The sequence below is a fragment of the Pelodiscus sinensis genome, chromosome 18 (assembly GCF_052426305.1).
Source record: "Pelodiscus sinensis isolate ZL-2025 chromosome 18, ASM5242630v1, whole genome shotgun sequence".
Lineage (NCBI taxonomy): Eukaryota > Metazoa > Chordata > Testudines > Trionychidae > Pelodiscus > Pelodiscus sinensis.
Genome location: NC_143069.1, coordinates 29,112,683 through 29,127,588, shown reverse-complemented (window position 1 = coordinate 29,127,588; position 14,906 = coordinate 29,112,683). Strand labels below are relative to the sequence as shown.

Below are 14,906 nucleotides of genomic sequence, written 5' to 3'. Positions count from 1 at the left end.
AATGAAATTGGGATTTAAATATCCCCGGCTTTATCAAAATAAAAATGTCCGCTGTGCTGTGCCGGATCAGCTGATTGTCGGCAAAGCGCGCAAGTCTAGACGGGGATCTGCCGACAAGGGAAGCCTTTGTTGACCGATCCCTAGTTAAACTCTCCCAGTGCCACGGAGAAGGGTCAATGGAAAATCAGGACTCTGAGCCTAACAGTCCCAGGAACAATGGGGAGGGGCCAATGCCCCTGTTCAGCATGATGGACAGGGAAGGCAGGCCACTGAGGGAGCCAGGAAGCCAGCGGGGTCCTGAACTCCCTGTGAGCTGGAATTGCCCTGGGGGACCATAGAATCCCAGGGCTGGAAGAGACCTCAGGAGTCATTGAGTCCAACCCCCCTGCCCAACGCAGGACCAATCCTAACTAAAACAACCCAGCCAGGAATTTGTGAAGCCAGGTCTTAAAAACCTCTAGGGATTCCACCACCTCCGGAGGTAACCCATTCCAGTGCTTCCCCACCCTCCTAGTGAAATAGTTTTTCCTAATATCCAATCTAGATCTCCCCTACTGCAACTTGAGACCATTGCTCCCCATTTTGCTGCCCGTCACTACTATGAACAGCCCCTCTCTATCCTTTTTGGAATTCCACTTCAGGAAGTTGAAGGCTGCTATCAAATCCCCCTGCCCCAGTCTTCTCTTTTGCAGACTAAATCAGCCCAAATTCCTCAGCCTCTCCTCATAGGTCATGTGCTTCAGCCCCCTAATCATTTTGGTCGCCCTCCGCTGGATCCGCTCCAATGCGTCCACATTCTTTCTAAGGGAGGGGGGATTCCAGAACTGGACACAGCACTTTAGTACTCCAGAGGTGGCATCACCATTGTCGAGGAAATAATCACTTCTTTAGATCTGCTAAAAATGCTTCTCCTAATGCTCCCTAATATGCCATTAGATTTTTTGGTTACAAAAGCAAACTATTGACTCGTATCCAGCTTCTCATTCACTGTAATCCCCAGATCCTTTTCAGCCAAACTGCTACTGAGCCATTCAATCCCCAGCCTGTAACAATGCTTGGGATTCCTCCGTCCCAAGTGCAAGACTCAGCACTTGTCCTTGTTAAACCTCATCAGATTTCTTTTGGCCCAATCCTCCAATTTGTCCAGGTCACTCTGGACCCTATCCCTGCCCTCCAGCATATCTACCTCTTGTTACCAGATTTGCCCAATACTCTGGGGTATGCTCATTTATCAGGGTTACCCTCATGGTAACTGGGGGACTGGGACTGGGGGAAGGTTAACAATTCTATCAGTGTGCTGTTGGTGCTTACTTGTGCTCTCATATGGAGCTGAATTCTCCCTGCTGCCAATTCCCCCTCCCACTGGAGCTCTCCTGCAGGAACTAGGTTCCTCAGGATGGGGTTCTTACCACCTTGGCAACACACACAGACACTCACACCCACTAATCAGAGCACGTCTGAGAGGACTGGGTACTCAGCACTCACAAGCTGACCCCCTCATATGTCCCTGGACTCAGCTGGCTGGGTTTCACAGCAATGCCACACTGCACCCTCATGTGCCTTTGGACTCCGTGGGCTGGATTAAACAGCACTTTAAGCTGCTATCCTCATAAGCCCCCAGGTTCAGCACCCCCTATCCCCACTTTCACACCACAGTCATTCACTGGTAAACCACACGATGAGCAAACCCCACAGGATTTTGAGCACTACAGGGATCTTTTGCTTGGGTACAAGAAGCGTTGTTGCAGAGCGAATGGGGAAGCCAAAACAACACCCCTTAAGGAAGAGTGAGTGAAAGAGAAAGAGAGGGAAGCAACCAGCTTAACAATGAAAGTGATTTATTTCTGAGTAGTGAATAGATATCAAAAGGTTACAGTATTAAATCTAACAATTACAGTATTAAATCTAAATTGAAACTGATTACAAACGTTAGGTAACCATATAACAGTTTACACAGGGCAGGGTCAGGCGGCTATGCTTAGAGAGATAGTTGGGAGAGAGAGAAAGAGAAAGAGAGAGAGAGAGAGAGAGACCTCACCACTCCACGGAGCTTGCACTGATCGGGGTTCCCAGATGATGACGGTAGCCGGGGGTCCAGAGGGCAGGAGAGAAGCAGGACAGAGCCCCCAGCACAATCAGACAGGAGATGAATAAGTCTCAATGGAACTGATGTAGTTTAAGTCCAGGTATCAGAACAGTTTTCTTGGGGCAAGGATAGATGTTTTTATAGGGATAGTTCAAAGAGAAAGAGGAGAGACAATAGAGACTGATCACACCTGGTTATGGGGGATGTTCCTTGAAGGAGCTCACAATGCAACTTGGCAGTTTCAGTATTTTAGATGTCAATAGGATCGTTACTAGAATTGGTCTGATAATGACTAATTTGGGTGTGAGCAGACCCGAGTTCATTAGCATCTGGAACAGGGATTTCCCATCAGGCAGTGCTTCTCTGCTTTCGGTGTCCCATAGTTCACTGCGGTTCCTGCCTTGGAAGAGCTGCTCTCCATTCTGTATGCTAATGAGATGTCCCTCTGTTCCATCTTTAATGCAAATGGCTGGGGTGTTTCCTTAATTATATCACCCTTGTCTGAAGCAGTTTAGGTGTGTCTTCCCCGGCCTTTTCATTGTTTTGTCTTTGATTCTAGCAGAGGCCTGAGGGAGGGGAATGGTTTTCCATGAATGTCACTCCCTGACTCCCCAAGAGCACAAGGCTGACAGGTGACCATGTTCTGGTTCCCCAATAATCACAGAGCTGGTGGATAACACTCTCCCCCAAGCTTAGCGTCATCCGCAAACTTGCTGAGGGTGCAATCCATCCCCTCGTCCAGGTCATTAATAAAGATGTTGAACAAAACCAGTCCTAGAACCAATCCTTGGGGCACTCCACTAGAAACCGACCGCCAACTTGACATTGAGCGGTTGATCACTAACTGCTGTGACCGGCCTTCTGGCCAGCTTTCTATCCATCTTACCGTCCAATTATCCAATCCACATTCCCTTAACTTGCTGGCAAGAATATTGTGGGAGACCGTATGAAAATCTTTGCTGAAGTCAAGATGTATCACATCCACTGACTGTCCCATCTCCACAGAGCCAGTTACCTCATCCTAGAAGCTAATCAGGTTGGTCAAGTGGAGCTAAGGGGGGTGCAGGAGCCCGGATTGCACTAGGAGCAGACTGCACCAGTCAGAGCCTCAGAAGCAGGCCAGGGAGCAGACCAGTGCTGGAGAAGAGCTGCAGCCGGCAGAGCCAGAGAGGCCAGAGCTAGCGCAGCAGCAGGTACTGGTGCTGATGCCCTGTGATGAGCAGCTGAGCTGAGCGAATATGGAGGAATCCTGAGATAATTCAGAGCAGAGGCTGAAAGTGGGGGCAGGAGGCCTTGCAGGCCAGACTTGGAGAGTGGAATCCTTCTCTTCTCAGGCTACGTCTGCTTGCAGAGCATCCACACAGCAAGCGTGTTTTTGTGCAGGTAAATTTACAGTGAATCAACAGAAGAATCCCAGGGCTTCTGGGGGGGGGGGGAGTGGAGAGGGTGTGGCTCAACTATTTTGGTCCCTTTTTTTCTTTGCTCAACCAACTTTTTTCCTGACATGTTCGGTATTTTTTCTGAAACTAGCTGTCAGCCCTACCTGCAGGCGGCATGTTGAGCCCTGCAAAAACCCAAACTGCACCATGGGCCACAAGCAAACAGGCTTGCGTGGCCCTGAACTAAGGGGAGAATTTATCCCACAGCACTTATACCACTGTCAGGGTATGTCTACACTACAGAGTTAGTTCGAACTAAGCTAGTTCGAACTAACGCGTCTAGAACTAAAAACTAGTTCGAATTAGCGTTTTGCTAATTCGAACTAGCATGTCCACATTGAGTGGACCCTGAACAGGGCTTAAGGATGGCCGGAAGCAGTGCCGGCAGGGCATCAGAGGAGGACTTAGAGCGTGGAGCTGCTGTCTCAGGCTAGCCGAGGGCTGCGCTTAAAGGGACCCGACCCCCACCCCGGACAGACAGTTCTCAGGGGTGCCCCGCTTGAAAACCAGTCCTGGCTTGGACTGCCCGGAGTGCCCACACTGGGGACATCACAGCACTCGGCCATCAGCCCGGCTGCACTTGCCGCAGGCTGCCATCTGGGGAGAGGGGGCAATTGGGGGGCTGCAGGAGAGCTTCCACCCCCAGAAGCCCGCAGAGCCAGCCCAGTCCTCCCCATCGGGGGCTCGTACCCCATTCCTCCCTCACCTCCTTCCACTTACCCTTCCCTAGCCCCCCTTCCTGATGTACAAAATAAAGATAACGTTTCTTCCAACATTGACTCTGTCTTTATTGAACAAAACTGGGGGAGACTGGGAAAAGGAGGTGAGAGAGGGGAAGAGAAAGGCTGGGAGAGGGGAGGGCAACTAACATGATCAGGGGTTGGGAACAGGTCCCAGATGAAGAGAGGCTACAGACACTGGGACTGTTCAGCTTAGAAAAGAGGAGACGGAGCGGGGACAGGATAGAGGTCTCTAAAAGCAGGGGTTGGGTGGAGAGGGTGCATTCAGAAAAGTTCTTCATGAGTTCCCATAAAGAAGGACTAGAGGACACCAAAGGAAAGGAATGGGTAGCAGGCTTGAAACTAGTAAAGTTGTTGTTGTTGCCGCCAAAGCAAATAGTTAACCTGTGGAACTCCTTGCTGCAGGAGGCTGTGAAGGCTACAACTAGAACAGAGTTTAAAGGGAAGTGAGATCAAGTCATGGAGGTTGGGTCCATGGAGTGCTCTTAGCCAGGGGGTAGGAGTGGTGTCCCTGCCCAAAGTTTGTGGAAGGCTGGAGAGGGATGGCACGAGACAAATGGCTTGGTCACTTTCTTCGGTCCATCCCCTCCAGGGTCCCTAGGGCTGGCCGCTGTCGGCAGACAGGCTACTGGGCTAGATGGACCTTTGGTCTGACCCAGGACGGCCATTGTAAGCTCAGGGCTCAGGGTTGGGGGTCTCACTGGACCCCCTTGATTTTCATGCACTCCTGCTCCTGGGTGGCCAGGCTGGCAGCTCTCCTGCCCTAGACGGCCACTTTCCTGTGCCTAGTGCGGAGATCGTGGACGAGGTCCACGATGTCCGCACTAGCCCAGGCAGGTGCCCGCCTCTTGCGGTCCAGGGCAAGCTCCCGGGAGCCGCCAGCCTGGTCCCGGGAAGAGGGGGTGGGCTGGGGGACATCGGGTGGGTGGCTCTGTGCCGTGCCAGGTGCAGGGTCTGCTGGCTGGGTGCTGGCAGGCTTGCGCCTGGCACGGGCACCGTAGCCAGCCCGTGCCCCTTTAAGGGGTCCGGGGCCGGGAGGGGGGCATAGAGTTTCCCTGGTGTTGGCCAGAGTGGCCACCAGGGAAACCTGGGGAGGGCTAGCCTCCCACTAGTTCGAATTAAGGGGCTACACACCCCTTAATTCAAACTAGTAAGTTCGAACTAGGCTTAATCCTCGTAAAATGAGGTTTTCCTAGTTCGAACTAAGCGCTCCACTAGTTCGATTCAAATTCGAACTAACGGAGCGCTAGTGTAGCGGCTATGAATGTTAGTTCGAACTAACGTCCGTTAGTTCGAACTAACATTGTAGTGTAGACATACCCTCAGATAGGAGGGGACTTACTAAAGCTCACACAGTGAGTCGGTGGCATAGCCGGATATAGAACCCAGAAATACACCAAACCCCAGGTGTTGCCCCAAGATCCATCTTCCCATCCTCTGCAGTAGGATGTCTCAGGTCTTGTCAGTGCATGGAAGTGATACCTTTGGGCATGGAAGCAAAATATAACTGGGGGCTGGAATCTGTCTGGGTTAGGGTGCAGCCGGAGTGACATCAGACAAAGGCTTGTGTTAAAGGTATAATGAAGGATGACTCATCTATTATGGTTTGAGAGAGTTTTAATCCAACACAATCTGGGCTATAATCTTAGGCCAGTGAGGGTCTGTTTGATGCATTGGTTGTCCAGTTTGTGACTCGTGGCACATTGCATTGGGCAGCCAGTTCTCTCAACCCGGGACTGGATCACAGCATGAGTATCAGAGTGGGGCCTAGAAGTGAAGGGCCAGAGCCAGACAGTGGGGTCACATCTAGACTGCAGGCTTCTTTTGGAAGAAGCCTTTTTTGGAAGAGATCTTCCGAAAGAACGAGTCCACACGCAAAAGTGTATCGAAAAATGATCAGCTTTTTCGAAAGAGAGCATCCATCCGCGTGTAAGCTGTGATTGCTATGGACGGAATGGCCACTAGGGCACCTGTGGTTTTTCCGAAAGAACTCCCTCTTCCCTGTCCACATGCCTTTTGCAAAAGCTCTTCTGGAAAAAGGCCTCTTCCTCATAGAATGAGGAATACCAGTGCTGGAACCCCCGCCCCCGTTCTTTTGGTTTTCTTGCAGAAAAATGCAATTGCAGTGTGGACAGTCTTCAAGTTTTCCAAGAAAAACATCCATTTTTCTGACAAAACTCTGTAGCATAGACATATCCTGGGGGAGAGATTTTCTTGCTGAGAAACCAGCCCTTTCCTAATGCTGAATGTCAGGAGATGCCTTTGCGGGGAGGCCACAGGGATGTTAGACGGGTGCTGATGGCAGGGGAGATGTTTGCTGGCCAGTCTGTCTGCTACACTTAGCTCCAGAGGATGGGGAAGTTCCTGGGGTCCTGAACTTGCAGAGGGAAAAAAACATGACAGCTTTGCACAGCTGCAATTATAGCCTTAGCTAGTGGATGGAGGCGTTAATGTGTGAAGAGAAAAAAAAAAGCCAGAGGAGAAGTAACATCTTTTATTGGATCAGCACAGGTCAGATGGAGGTTTTCACTGGGATTGGTGAAAAGTGTGCTCCAGCGGATGGGTGGTGTCTGCCACAGGGAAAGTCTCCAGGGTTTTTTTTAAATGTCTGCTTCAAACGTTAAGAATTGCACATTGTCTCATCACTCCACAGTGGAACCCTGGCAGCACCACTGACATTCCCTGGTGGCGTTCCCTGTGCAAAGAAGGGGTCTATTTTGTAGGGGTCTGTTGTGTAGCACTGACCTGTGGTGTCTCCCCAACACTCACTCAGAGCCCAACCCCCTCCTCACCTCCTGCTAATAGATGGTCACTGGGGATCTCCCATTGCCTCTTTTCCCAGAAATGCTGCCACTGCCCCCAGGGGTCTCCACCAGCCCCGCAGGCTCAGGCAGGCTCAGTTTGTCCAGCACGAAGGTGATGATGGGCGCAGACACCAGGAGCAGCAGGACCAGGACAGTGCGGGCAGCCCAGATGACGGGGGACATGTTCAGCCCTGCAACACGGAAAGGGCTGTGGTGAGGGCCGTGTGCAGAGCAGCGTGTGGCCCTGCAGGGCCAGCACTAGGCACAGAGCAGCTGCTGTGTAACTGGTCCGGTATGTAAGCTGCCGGAAGCCTCACTCTATGGGGGAATCGTGCTGCAGGGGGCACGTTCCCTGGCTGGGAGGCCTAAGTGATGCAAAGATGGAGGCTTTGCTGGGCTGGGTTCCCATTGCCTGGCCCCATGTACTGTCCTAGAATAAGGGGTCACAGTTGGGGCAGTATGACAGGGAGCCCTCGGCGTGCTTGGCCGTTGCTGACTGGGATTTGTCTAGGGAGCAGCAAACATCTTGGCCTAGCCCTGAGGGCGAATACCTTGGCCTGGGATTATTGTGTCCAATTCTCTCCTCCCCCGGTGTCTGCTTTAATAACCGCCCTGCCCTTGTGCCCCTCTTGTGTCCCAACTCTCCAGCTGGCACAGGGGCAGTTCCAAGCCCAGGCTAAGGGAAGGTCCTAGAGCAGCAGCAGGGAATGGATCGGCCTTTCCTGGGATCACCAGGTGATGGGACCAGCTCTGAACTCCCAGGGGAATTGCTGCTGCTGGCGCAGTTATGCAGAGCCTGTATTGCTCAGCAATGCTGGGCAAAGCCTGAGAGAGCTGCAGGGAGAGAGGGTGCTGCATTGGACACGTACATCCATCCTCAGGGCCATCACACTCAGACTGGGGCTGTCCAGCCAGGACCCACTCTTCCCTAACTAGAGACCCCACAACAGAGAAGCGCTTCAGAAGCATTTACCTGGGGGAGAGGGAATCCTGGCACCACTGCTGGAGTCATCACCTAGGCAACAAACACACCCAGATCAGAGCAGGCCGTGGTCCAGTCCAGGCCCCTATGTTGCTCTACCACAACTGACCACGGGCAGTCACTGGCTGGGGACAGGGATGCTGAAAGACTCTGGACTCTGGGTAGGTCACAAAGTGGATCTGAGTCAACCAGGTGAGTGTGTGTAAGACAGGGGAGGTGTCTGTGCTGCTTTCTTCAGCACTGATGAGGCCTCAGCTGCAGCACAGGGGCCAGTTCTGGGGGTGGCACTTTAGCAAAGAGGGGGAGAAGCTGGGGAGGGTTCAGAGCGGAGCAATAACGCTGAGCAAAGGTTAGTCAATCTGAGCTGGGCGGAGAGGTTAGGAGCACTGGGGCTTGTTTAGAGTTGAGAACAGGAGCCTGAGGGGGCACCTGGGAACGGTCTCTAGGGGTCAGTTGCTCTCAGTGCTCTCTGGGGGTAGGAGAAGCAGGAACCAGCGTAATGTGCAGCAAGGCAGGATGAGGTGAGATCGTGGGGAAAGTTTTCTAGCTCTGAGCTGTGGAATCCCTGCAGAGGCTTAAGAGCCGGTTAGAGAAGCCCTTGTTAGGAAAGGTCCAGACAACACTTGGGGCTGCCCCGAGCGCAGGGGACTGGAGCTACGAGTCTGTGGGTCCAATGGGCGAGTGAAGCCCTGAACAGGCTGTGGAATCCCTGTCACTGGGGTTGATTAAAACAGAAGGGAAAATCCCCTGGCAGGGATGGGCCAGGGGTACTTGGTCCTGCCTCAGGTCAGAGGACTGGGCCCAAGGGCATCCCATGGTCCCTTCAAGTGAGATTTTTCCATGAGGTCCCCTCACCCAGAGATGTCCCGTCCATAGGATGGTTCAGGGCGGCTCCCCCAAGCCCTCCGCTTTGGGGCACGCCATACTGGCCGCCTCAATCATCCTGTGGACAGGACACTATGGGAAGGCAGCAGGGGGTCACCCTGTCCCCACCCTCTGCACTCACCCTGGAGTTGGGAGCTGGAGCGGCCCAGCAGCCTACTCTGCCCCTGCCCTGCTGCCGTGTCCCAGCCTGATGCACTCGGCTTCTCTGCGGCACAGGGGAGCAGGGTGCCCCAGGCCCAGGGTCTCTGCTTTCCGCTGCCATAGAGAATCGAAGCTCAGTGTGCTGGGAGGGCGGCACGACTCAGTGGAGTGGAACCGGCTGTCGAGCGGCTCCAGCTCCCACCCCTAAGATTAAACTGGGGGTTGGCGTGGGACAGCCTACCTGTTTGTGTCATGCTGGCCAGGGAATAAGAGGGTAGCACGGGGGGGGGGGGAGGCAGAGATGGGGGGCTGCCCTTAGCCCTATACCCAGGGCACTGTGTGTGTGTGGGGGGGTGTTTGACTCAGGCCCTGCATCCACCCAAGGTTGGCCCTCCCCTCCTCTCCTCTTTGTGTCAGGCCATTGGAGGTGATCTGGGTAAAACTGGAGGGGCCTGACTCTCTGGGTCTACATTTGAACTAAACTGTTTTGTTAGAACAATTTTGTTTCTGATTTTGATACATTTCAGCGTTTGCATTTTTCGGGCTCTGGTTATTGAATTGTTGCCTCACCCTGCCATTCACCCCCATCTCCATTTTGTGGGATGCTGAGTTGCTGAATGGAGCTGAGCTACACCACAGATAGACAGACACACACACACCCCTTACCAGTGACGCTGAGGTACTTGGCAAGGCTGAGCTGGGAACTGGTCACCTGGTTGTCGCTGCCCTTGATCTCGTACCCGCAGGAGTAATTCCCAGAGCTGCCCCTGGACACCGCATCATCATAGCTGTAGACAGTCTTCTCCAAACCCCTCTGGGATGAAACCTCCACCCCGTCCTTGCAGAAGACGATGCGGGTGACCAGGGGCTGGGAGCTCACAGAACACTGGATCTTCACAGAGTCCCCTGGCTTAGCCGACGTCGGATTCAGGTTGAGGGTGGGGGCAGGGAGAGCACCTGGGAAGGGCCTGGGGTCAGAGCTGTGAGTGGGGCACTGATGGTGCCCAGCGTTGTGGATGGAGCAGCAGGGAAATTGCTGGTGGGTCTGTGTCATATCTGAGGTGGAGGCTCTGATCCCAGCCCAAAGCTCTCTCTGGTGATCGGAAACTTTATTCTCTGGGATCATGTGAGTAATGAAAGAGCCTGGAGGCACCCCCAGACCCAGCTGGGACGGTACAGCTGGAAGAGGAGTAACCCTCAGGGATGCCAGCCCCTGACCATTGAGTCCTGTCTAGTACATGGCCAGCACCTTGTACTAGACAGGACTCAGAGCCAGGGTGTTCTCGGCTTCCCAGCAGCAGTGCCCTGTGTGTGTGTGGGGGGGGAGGGGGGGCGGTGAGATGGGCTGAGGAGGTGACTCTCTGGCCAGTGTCCCAGTGGCCCTCAGAGTGAGATGAGGCAGCAGGACAGGGAGGGATCGACCGTGAGACCTGCCCCCTCTGCTCTGCCTGCTGGGATCCCACACACCCCTGGCTGCTTTCCTGTGCCATTGCTGCTGGCACCACAGGGAGGAGGGAGCAGGCCAGAGGGGTGGTGGCTGGACACATGAAGAGGGAGGGGTATATGCCATGGGCAGATCGGGCCTGGATAGACGGACTCACCGGGAGCTGAGCAGATCTCCTGGCTGCTGGGACTCAGCGCTGGGAACAGAAAGGGGGCGTGTGGTTAGTGCTAGAGATAAAATCTCCCCTTTTTTGAGGTGCCACATGAGGGATAGAAGCTGCCTTTAATAGACAAGGAAATAAATTCCTGATCTTTATGTTGCTGAAGAAGGAAACCAGGCAGGTTAGGTCTGGGGCAGGGCAGATCCCTCGCTCACACAGACCTCGGCTGAGCTGGGGCTGTCTTTCCCTACAGCTCTCTAGAGGGTCAGATCCTCAGCTGGTGTAAACCAGGATTGATTCCAGAGGAGTGACACTGATTTACACCAGTGCGGGATCTGGCCCAGTAACTGAGGGTACGTCTACACTACAGCGCTAGTTCGAACTAACTTAGTTCGAATTAGTTAATTCGAACTAAGCTAGTTCGAACTAACGCGTCTAGAACTAAAAACTAGTTCGAATTAGCGTTTTGCTAATTCGAACTAGCAAGTCCACATTGAGTGGACTCTGAACAGGGCTTAAGGATGGCCGGAAGCAGTGCCGGCAGGGCATAAAAGGAGGACTTAGAGCGTGGAGATGCTGTCTCAGGCTAGCCGAGGGCTGCGCTTAAAGGGTCCCGACCCCCACCCCGGACAGACAGTTCTAAGGGGTGCCCCGCTTGCAAAGAAGTTCTGGCTTGGAGTGCCCGGAGTACCCACACTGGGCACATCACACCACTCGGCCATCAGCCCGGCTGCACTTGCCGCAGGCTGCGATCTGGGGAGAGGGGGCAATCGGGGGGCTGCAGGAGAGCTTCCACCCCCAGAAGCCCGCAGAGCCAGCCCAGTCCTCCCCATCGGGGGCTCGTACCCCATTCCTCCCTCACCTCCTTCCACGTACCCTTCCTTAGCCCCCCTTCTTATTGATGTACAAAATAAAGATAACGTTTCTTCCAACATTGACTCTGTCTTAATTGAAAAAAAACTGGGGGAGACTGGGAAAAGGAGGTGGGAGAGGGGAAGAGAAAGGCTGGGAGAAGGGAGGGCAACTAACATGATCAGGGGTTGGGAACAGGTCCCATATGAAGAGAGGCTACAGAGACTGGGACTGTTCAGCTTAGAAAAGAGGAGACGGAGGGGGGACAGGATAGAGGTCTCTAAAAGCAGGGGTTGGGTGGAGAGGGTGCATTCCTAAAAGTTCTTCCTGAGTTCCCATAAAGAAGGACTAGAGGACACCAAAGGAAAGGACTGGGTAGCAGGCTTGAAACTAGTAAGAGAAAGTTGTTGTTGTTGACAAAGCAAATAGTTAACCTGTGGAACTCCTTGCTGCAGGAGGCTGTGAAGGCTAGAACTAGAACAGAGTTTAAAGAGAAGTGAGATAAAGTGATGGAGGTTGGGTCCATGGAGTCCTATTAGCCAGAGGGTAGGAGTGGTGTCCCTGCCCAAAGTTTGTGGAAGGCTGGAGAGGGATGGCACGAGACAAATGGCTTGGTCATTGTCTTCGGTCCATCCCCTCCAGGGTCCCTAGGGTTGGCCGCTGTTGGTAGACAGGCTACTGGGCTAGATGGACCTTTGGTCTGACCCAGGACGGCCATTGTAAGCTCAGGGCTCAGTGTCGGGGGTCTCAGTGGACCCCCTTGATTTTCATGCACACCTGGTTCTGGGTGGCCAGGCTGGCAGCTCTCCTGCCCTAGACGGCCACTTTCCTGTGCCTAGTGCGGAGATCGTGGACGAGGTCCACGATGTCCGCACTAGCCCAGGAAGGTGCCCGCCTCTTGCGGTCCAGGGCAAGCTCCCGGGAGCCACCAGCCTGGTCCCGGCAAGAGGGGGTGGGCTGGGGGGCATCGGGTGGGTGGCTCTGTGCCGTGCCAGGTGCAGGGTCTGCTAGCTGGGTGCTGGCAGGCTTGCACCTGGCACGGGCACCGTAGCCAGCCCGTGCCCCTTTAAGGGGTCCGGGGCCGGGAGGGGGGCATAGAGTTTCCCTGGTGTTGGCCAGAGTGGCCACCAGGGAAACCTGGGGAGGGCTAGCCTCCCACTAGTTCGAACTAAAGGGCTACACAGCCCTTAATTCGAACTAGCTAGTTCGAACTAGGCGTTAGTCCTCGTAAAATGAGGTTTACCTAGTTCGAACTAAGCGCTCCGCTAGTTCGATTCAAATTCGAACTAGCGGAGCGCTAGTGTAGCACCTATTAAAGTTAGTTCGAACTAACATCCGTTAGTTCGAACTAACTTTGTAGTGTAGACATACCCTCACAGACTTGTTCCCATTTCCCCCCCACTGAAGAGGCTTTGCCGACAGTCTGGGCCAGGGGCTGCTCTCGGTTCTGGTTCCTCCCAACCTGCTACGAATTAGCCCAGAATTCGCACATACTCACCGAGCAGCAATAGGCACAGAGACAGGAGCATCCGGGTGATGGTGGGATGGAAACAGCCCAGCAGCTTCACTCTTTGATGCAGTGGAGAAGGGACAAACTGATGTTGCCCCCTGCTCCGATCTGCCCCAATTTGCCCTGTCTGACTTCGGTGAAGAGAAGCTCCAGTCTCTCTCTCTCTCTCTCTGTCTCTGCTCCCTAGTGCTGGATGTTCCAGCCAGCCCTGGACACCTGGATTCTGCAGGGCTGGGGTAGCAGAGACACAGCAGCTTTTCTCTGCCCTGCTCTGTCTGCTCCTTGGGTCTGATACTCGTCATCGCTCCTCATTTCCTGCCCCGCACGGTCCCCCTGCCGTGCTCCGGCCACAGCGTCTCTATTTAGGGCTGTGAGACTGAGAATCAAAGGGGCCTGGTTTGATTATTTGAGACTAAACTTATCACTGAAAAGGCTCCTCCCCACTCCCTGTCCTATTTTACTGCCTGGGGAATGAGGCAGGTCTCTGGCTAAGGACACAGCTGGGCCAGGGTTAAAGGTCACTGCATAGTCAGTGAAACGAGGCTTACAGGATCGGTTGACAAAGGCTTCCTTTGTCAGCAGATCGTCCTCTAGACTCACACGCTTTGCCGACAATCAGCTGATCCAGCACCGTGCGGCAGCCATTTCTATTTTAATGAAGCCGGAGATATTTAAATTCGGCTTTATTAACTATGTCGGGTAGCCTAGTTTACATGGCTCTCTCAGCAGAGCTGTGTAGCCTAGACCGACCCTCCCAGTGCCACAGAGAAGGGTCAATGGAAAATCAGGACTCTGAGCCTAACAGTCCTAGGGGCAATGGGGAGGGGCCAATGCCCCTGTTTAGCATGATGGACAGGGAAGGCAGGCCACTGAGGGAGCCAGGAGCCAGCGGGGTCCTGAACTCCCTGTGAGCTGGAACTGCCCTGGGGGATCATAGAATCCCAGGGCTGGAAGAGACCTCAGGAGTCATCGAGTCCAACCCCCCTGCCCAACGCAGGACCAATCCCAACTAAAACAACCCAGCCAGGGCTTTGTAAAGCCAGGACATAAACACCTCTCGGGATTCCACCACCTCCCTAGGGAACCCATTCCAATGCTTCACCACCCTCCTAGTTTCACGGCTCGCAGGTCATGCCCACACTTGGCCCCTCGGCAGCCCCCCCCCCTTCCCCAGTACGGCAGCCCCTTCTCGGGGAGCCCACTCCACTCCAGCGGCAGTGAGACAGCCCTTTCTCAGGGAGTCCACTCCAATGCAGCGACCCTCTCTTGGGGGGCCCACTCTCACCTGGGGGGTCCGCCCCTCCGCCTCCGGGATGATGTGTCTCAGGGCCTTCAGCCACCTGCCTCCTCTGTGAGCCTCTTAGGGGGGTCCACTCTCTCTGGATGCCTGGAGCCTCCACTCCCAGAAGGAACGGTGCCCCCCTCTTCTCTAGACCAGAGCAACTATCAGCCAGCACCAAACAGGAGGGTTTATTGAGCCTTGAACACAGCAAAGGATCCCTCAGGCCAGTCGGCCTGGGCCCTCAGCCTGCACGTCAGCCTCCCCCTGCAGCCAGCCAAGCTCTCCCTGCTCTGCTCTCAGTCCCCAAAAACAACCCCCAGTCTCCCAGCAGAGCCTCCAATATCCCCAGCAACAGCCCCTCCCCTGTCCATTATTTTCTCCCCAGGCAAAAGGGTCGCCTGGGCCCCTCTCTTCACAGCCTCTTCTCCTCCATCCAATGTTCTCCCCTCGCTGGGGTCAGCTGCGTTGGTTTCTGGGGTCCCTCTCTGCAGCCCATTTGTCTGTCCTCTGGCCAGAACCGGCCGTGTCCTCCAAGCAGGGTCGGGGTCACCAGGGTACCAGACACCACGGCTCCAGCTCTG

At 54.3% G+C, this 14,906-nt stretch overlaps 1 protein-coding gene across 2 annotated transcripts; it reads right to left on the bottom strand.

The window, feature by feature from the left end:
* Positions 1–5,525: 5,525 nt before the first annotated feature.
* Positions 5,526–10,167, bottom strand: LOC149523354 (uncharacterized). 2 transcript variants are annotated; one of them, XM_089770047.1, is made up of 4 exons: positions 9,744–10,167; positions 8,043–8,084; positions 7,058–7,260; positions 5,526–6,960 (listed from the first exon to the last, which is right to left on the bottom strand). In XM_089770047.1, the coding sequence occupies exons 1-3, from the start codon at positions 10,129–10,131 to the stop codon at positions 7,064–7,066; spliced, it is 627 nt and encodes a 208-aa protein (XP_089626173.1). In that variant the 5' UTR covers positions 10,132–10,167; the 3' UTR covers positions 5,526–6,960; positions 7,058–7,063. The 2 variants fall into 2 exon arrangements, with proteins under 2 accessions (XP_089626173.1, XP_089626172.1); XM_089770046.1 differs by having other exon boundaries at positions 5,526–7,260.
* Positions 10,168–14,906: the final 4,739 nt, after the last annotated feature.

Excerpts from the sequence above, each read along its gene's own strand:
- LOC149523354 (XM_089770046.1), bottom strand. The coding sequence starts at position 10,131 with ATGACACAGACCCACCAGCAATTTCCCTGCTGCTCCATCCACAACGCT. Across the intron at positions 8,085-9,743 it reads CAAGTACCTCAGCGTCACTG|GTGATGACTCCAGCAGTGGT; the intron begins GTAAGGGGTGTG and ends TTTGTTGCCTAG. Across the intron at positions 7,261-8,042 it reads CAGGATTCCCTCTCCCCCAG|GGCTGAACATGTCCCCCGTC; the intron begins GTAAATGCTTCT and ends TCCGTGTTGCAG.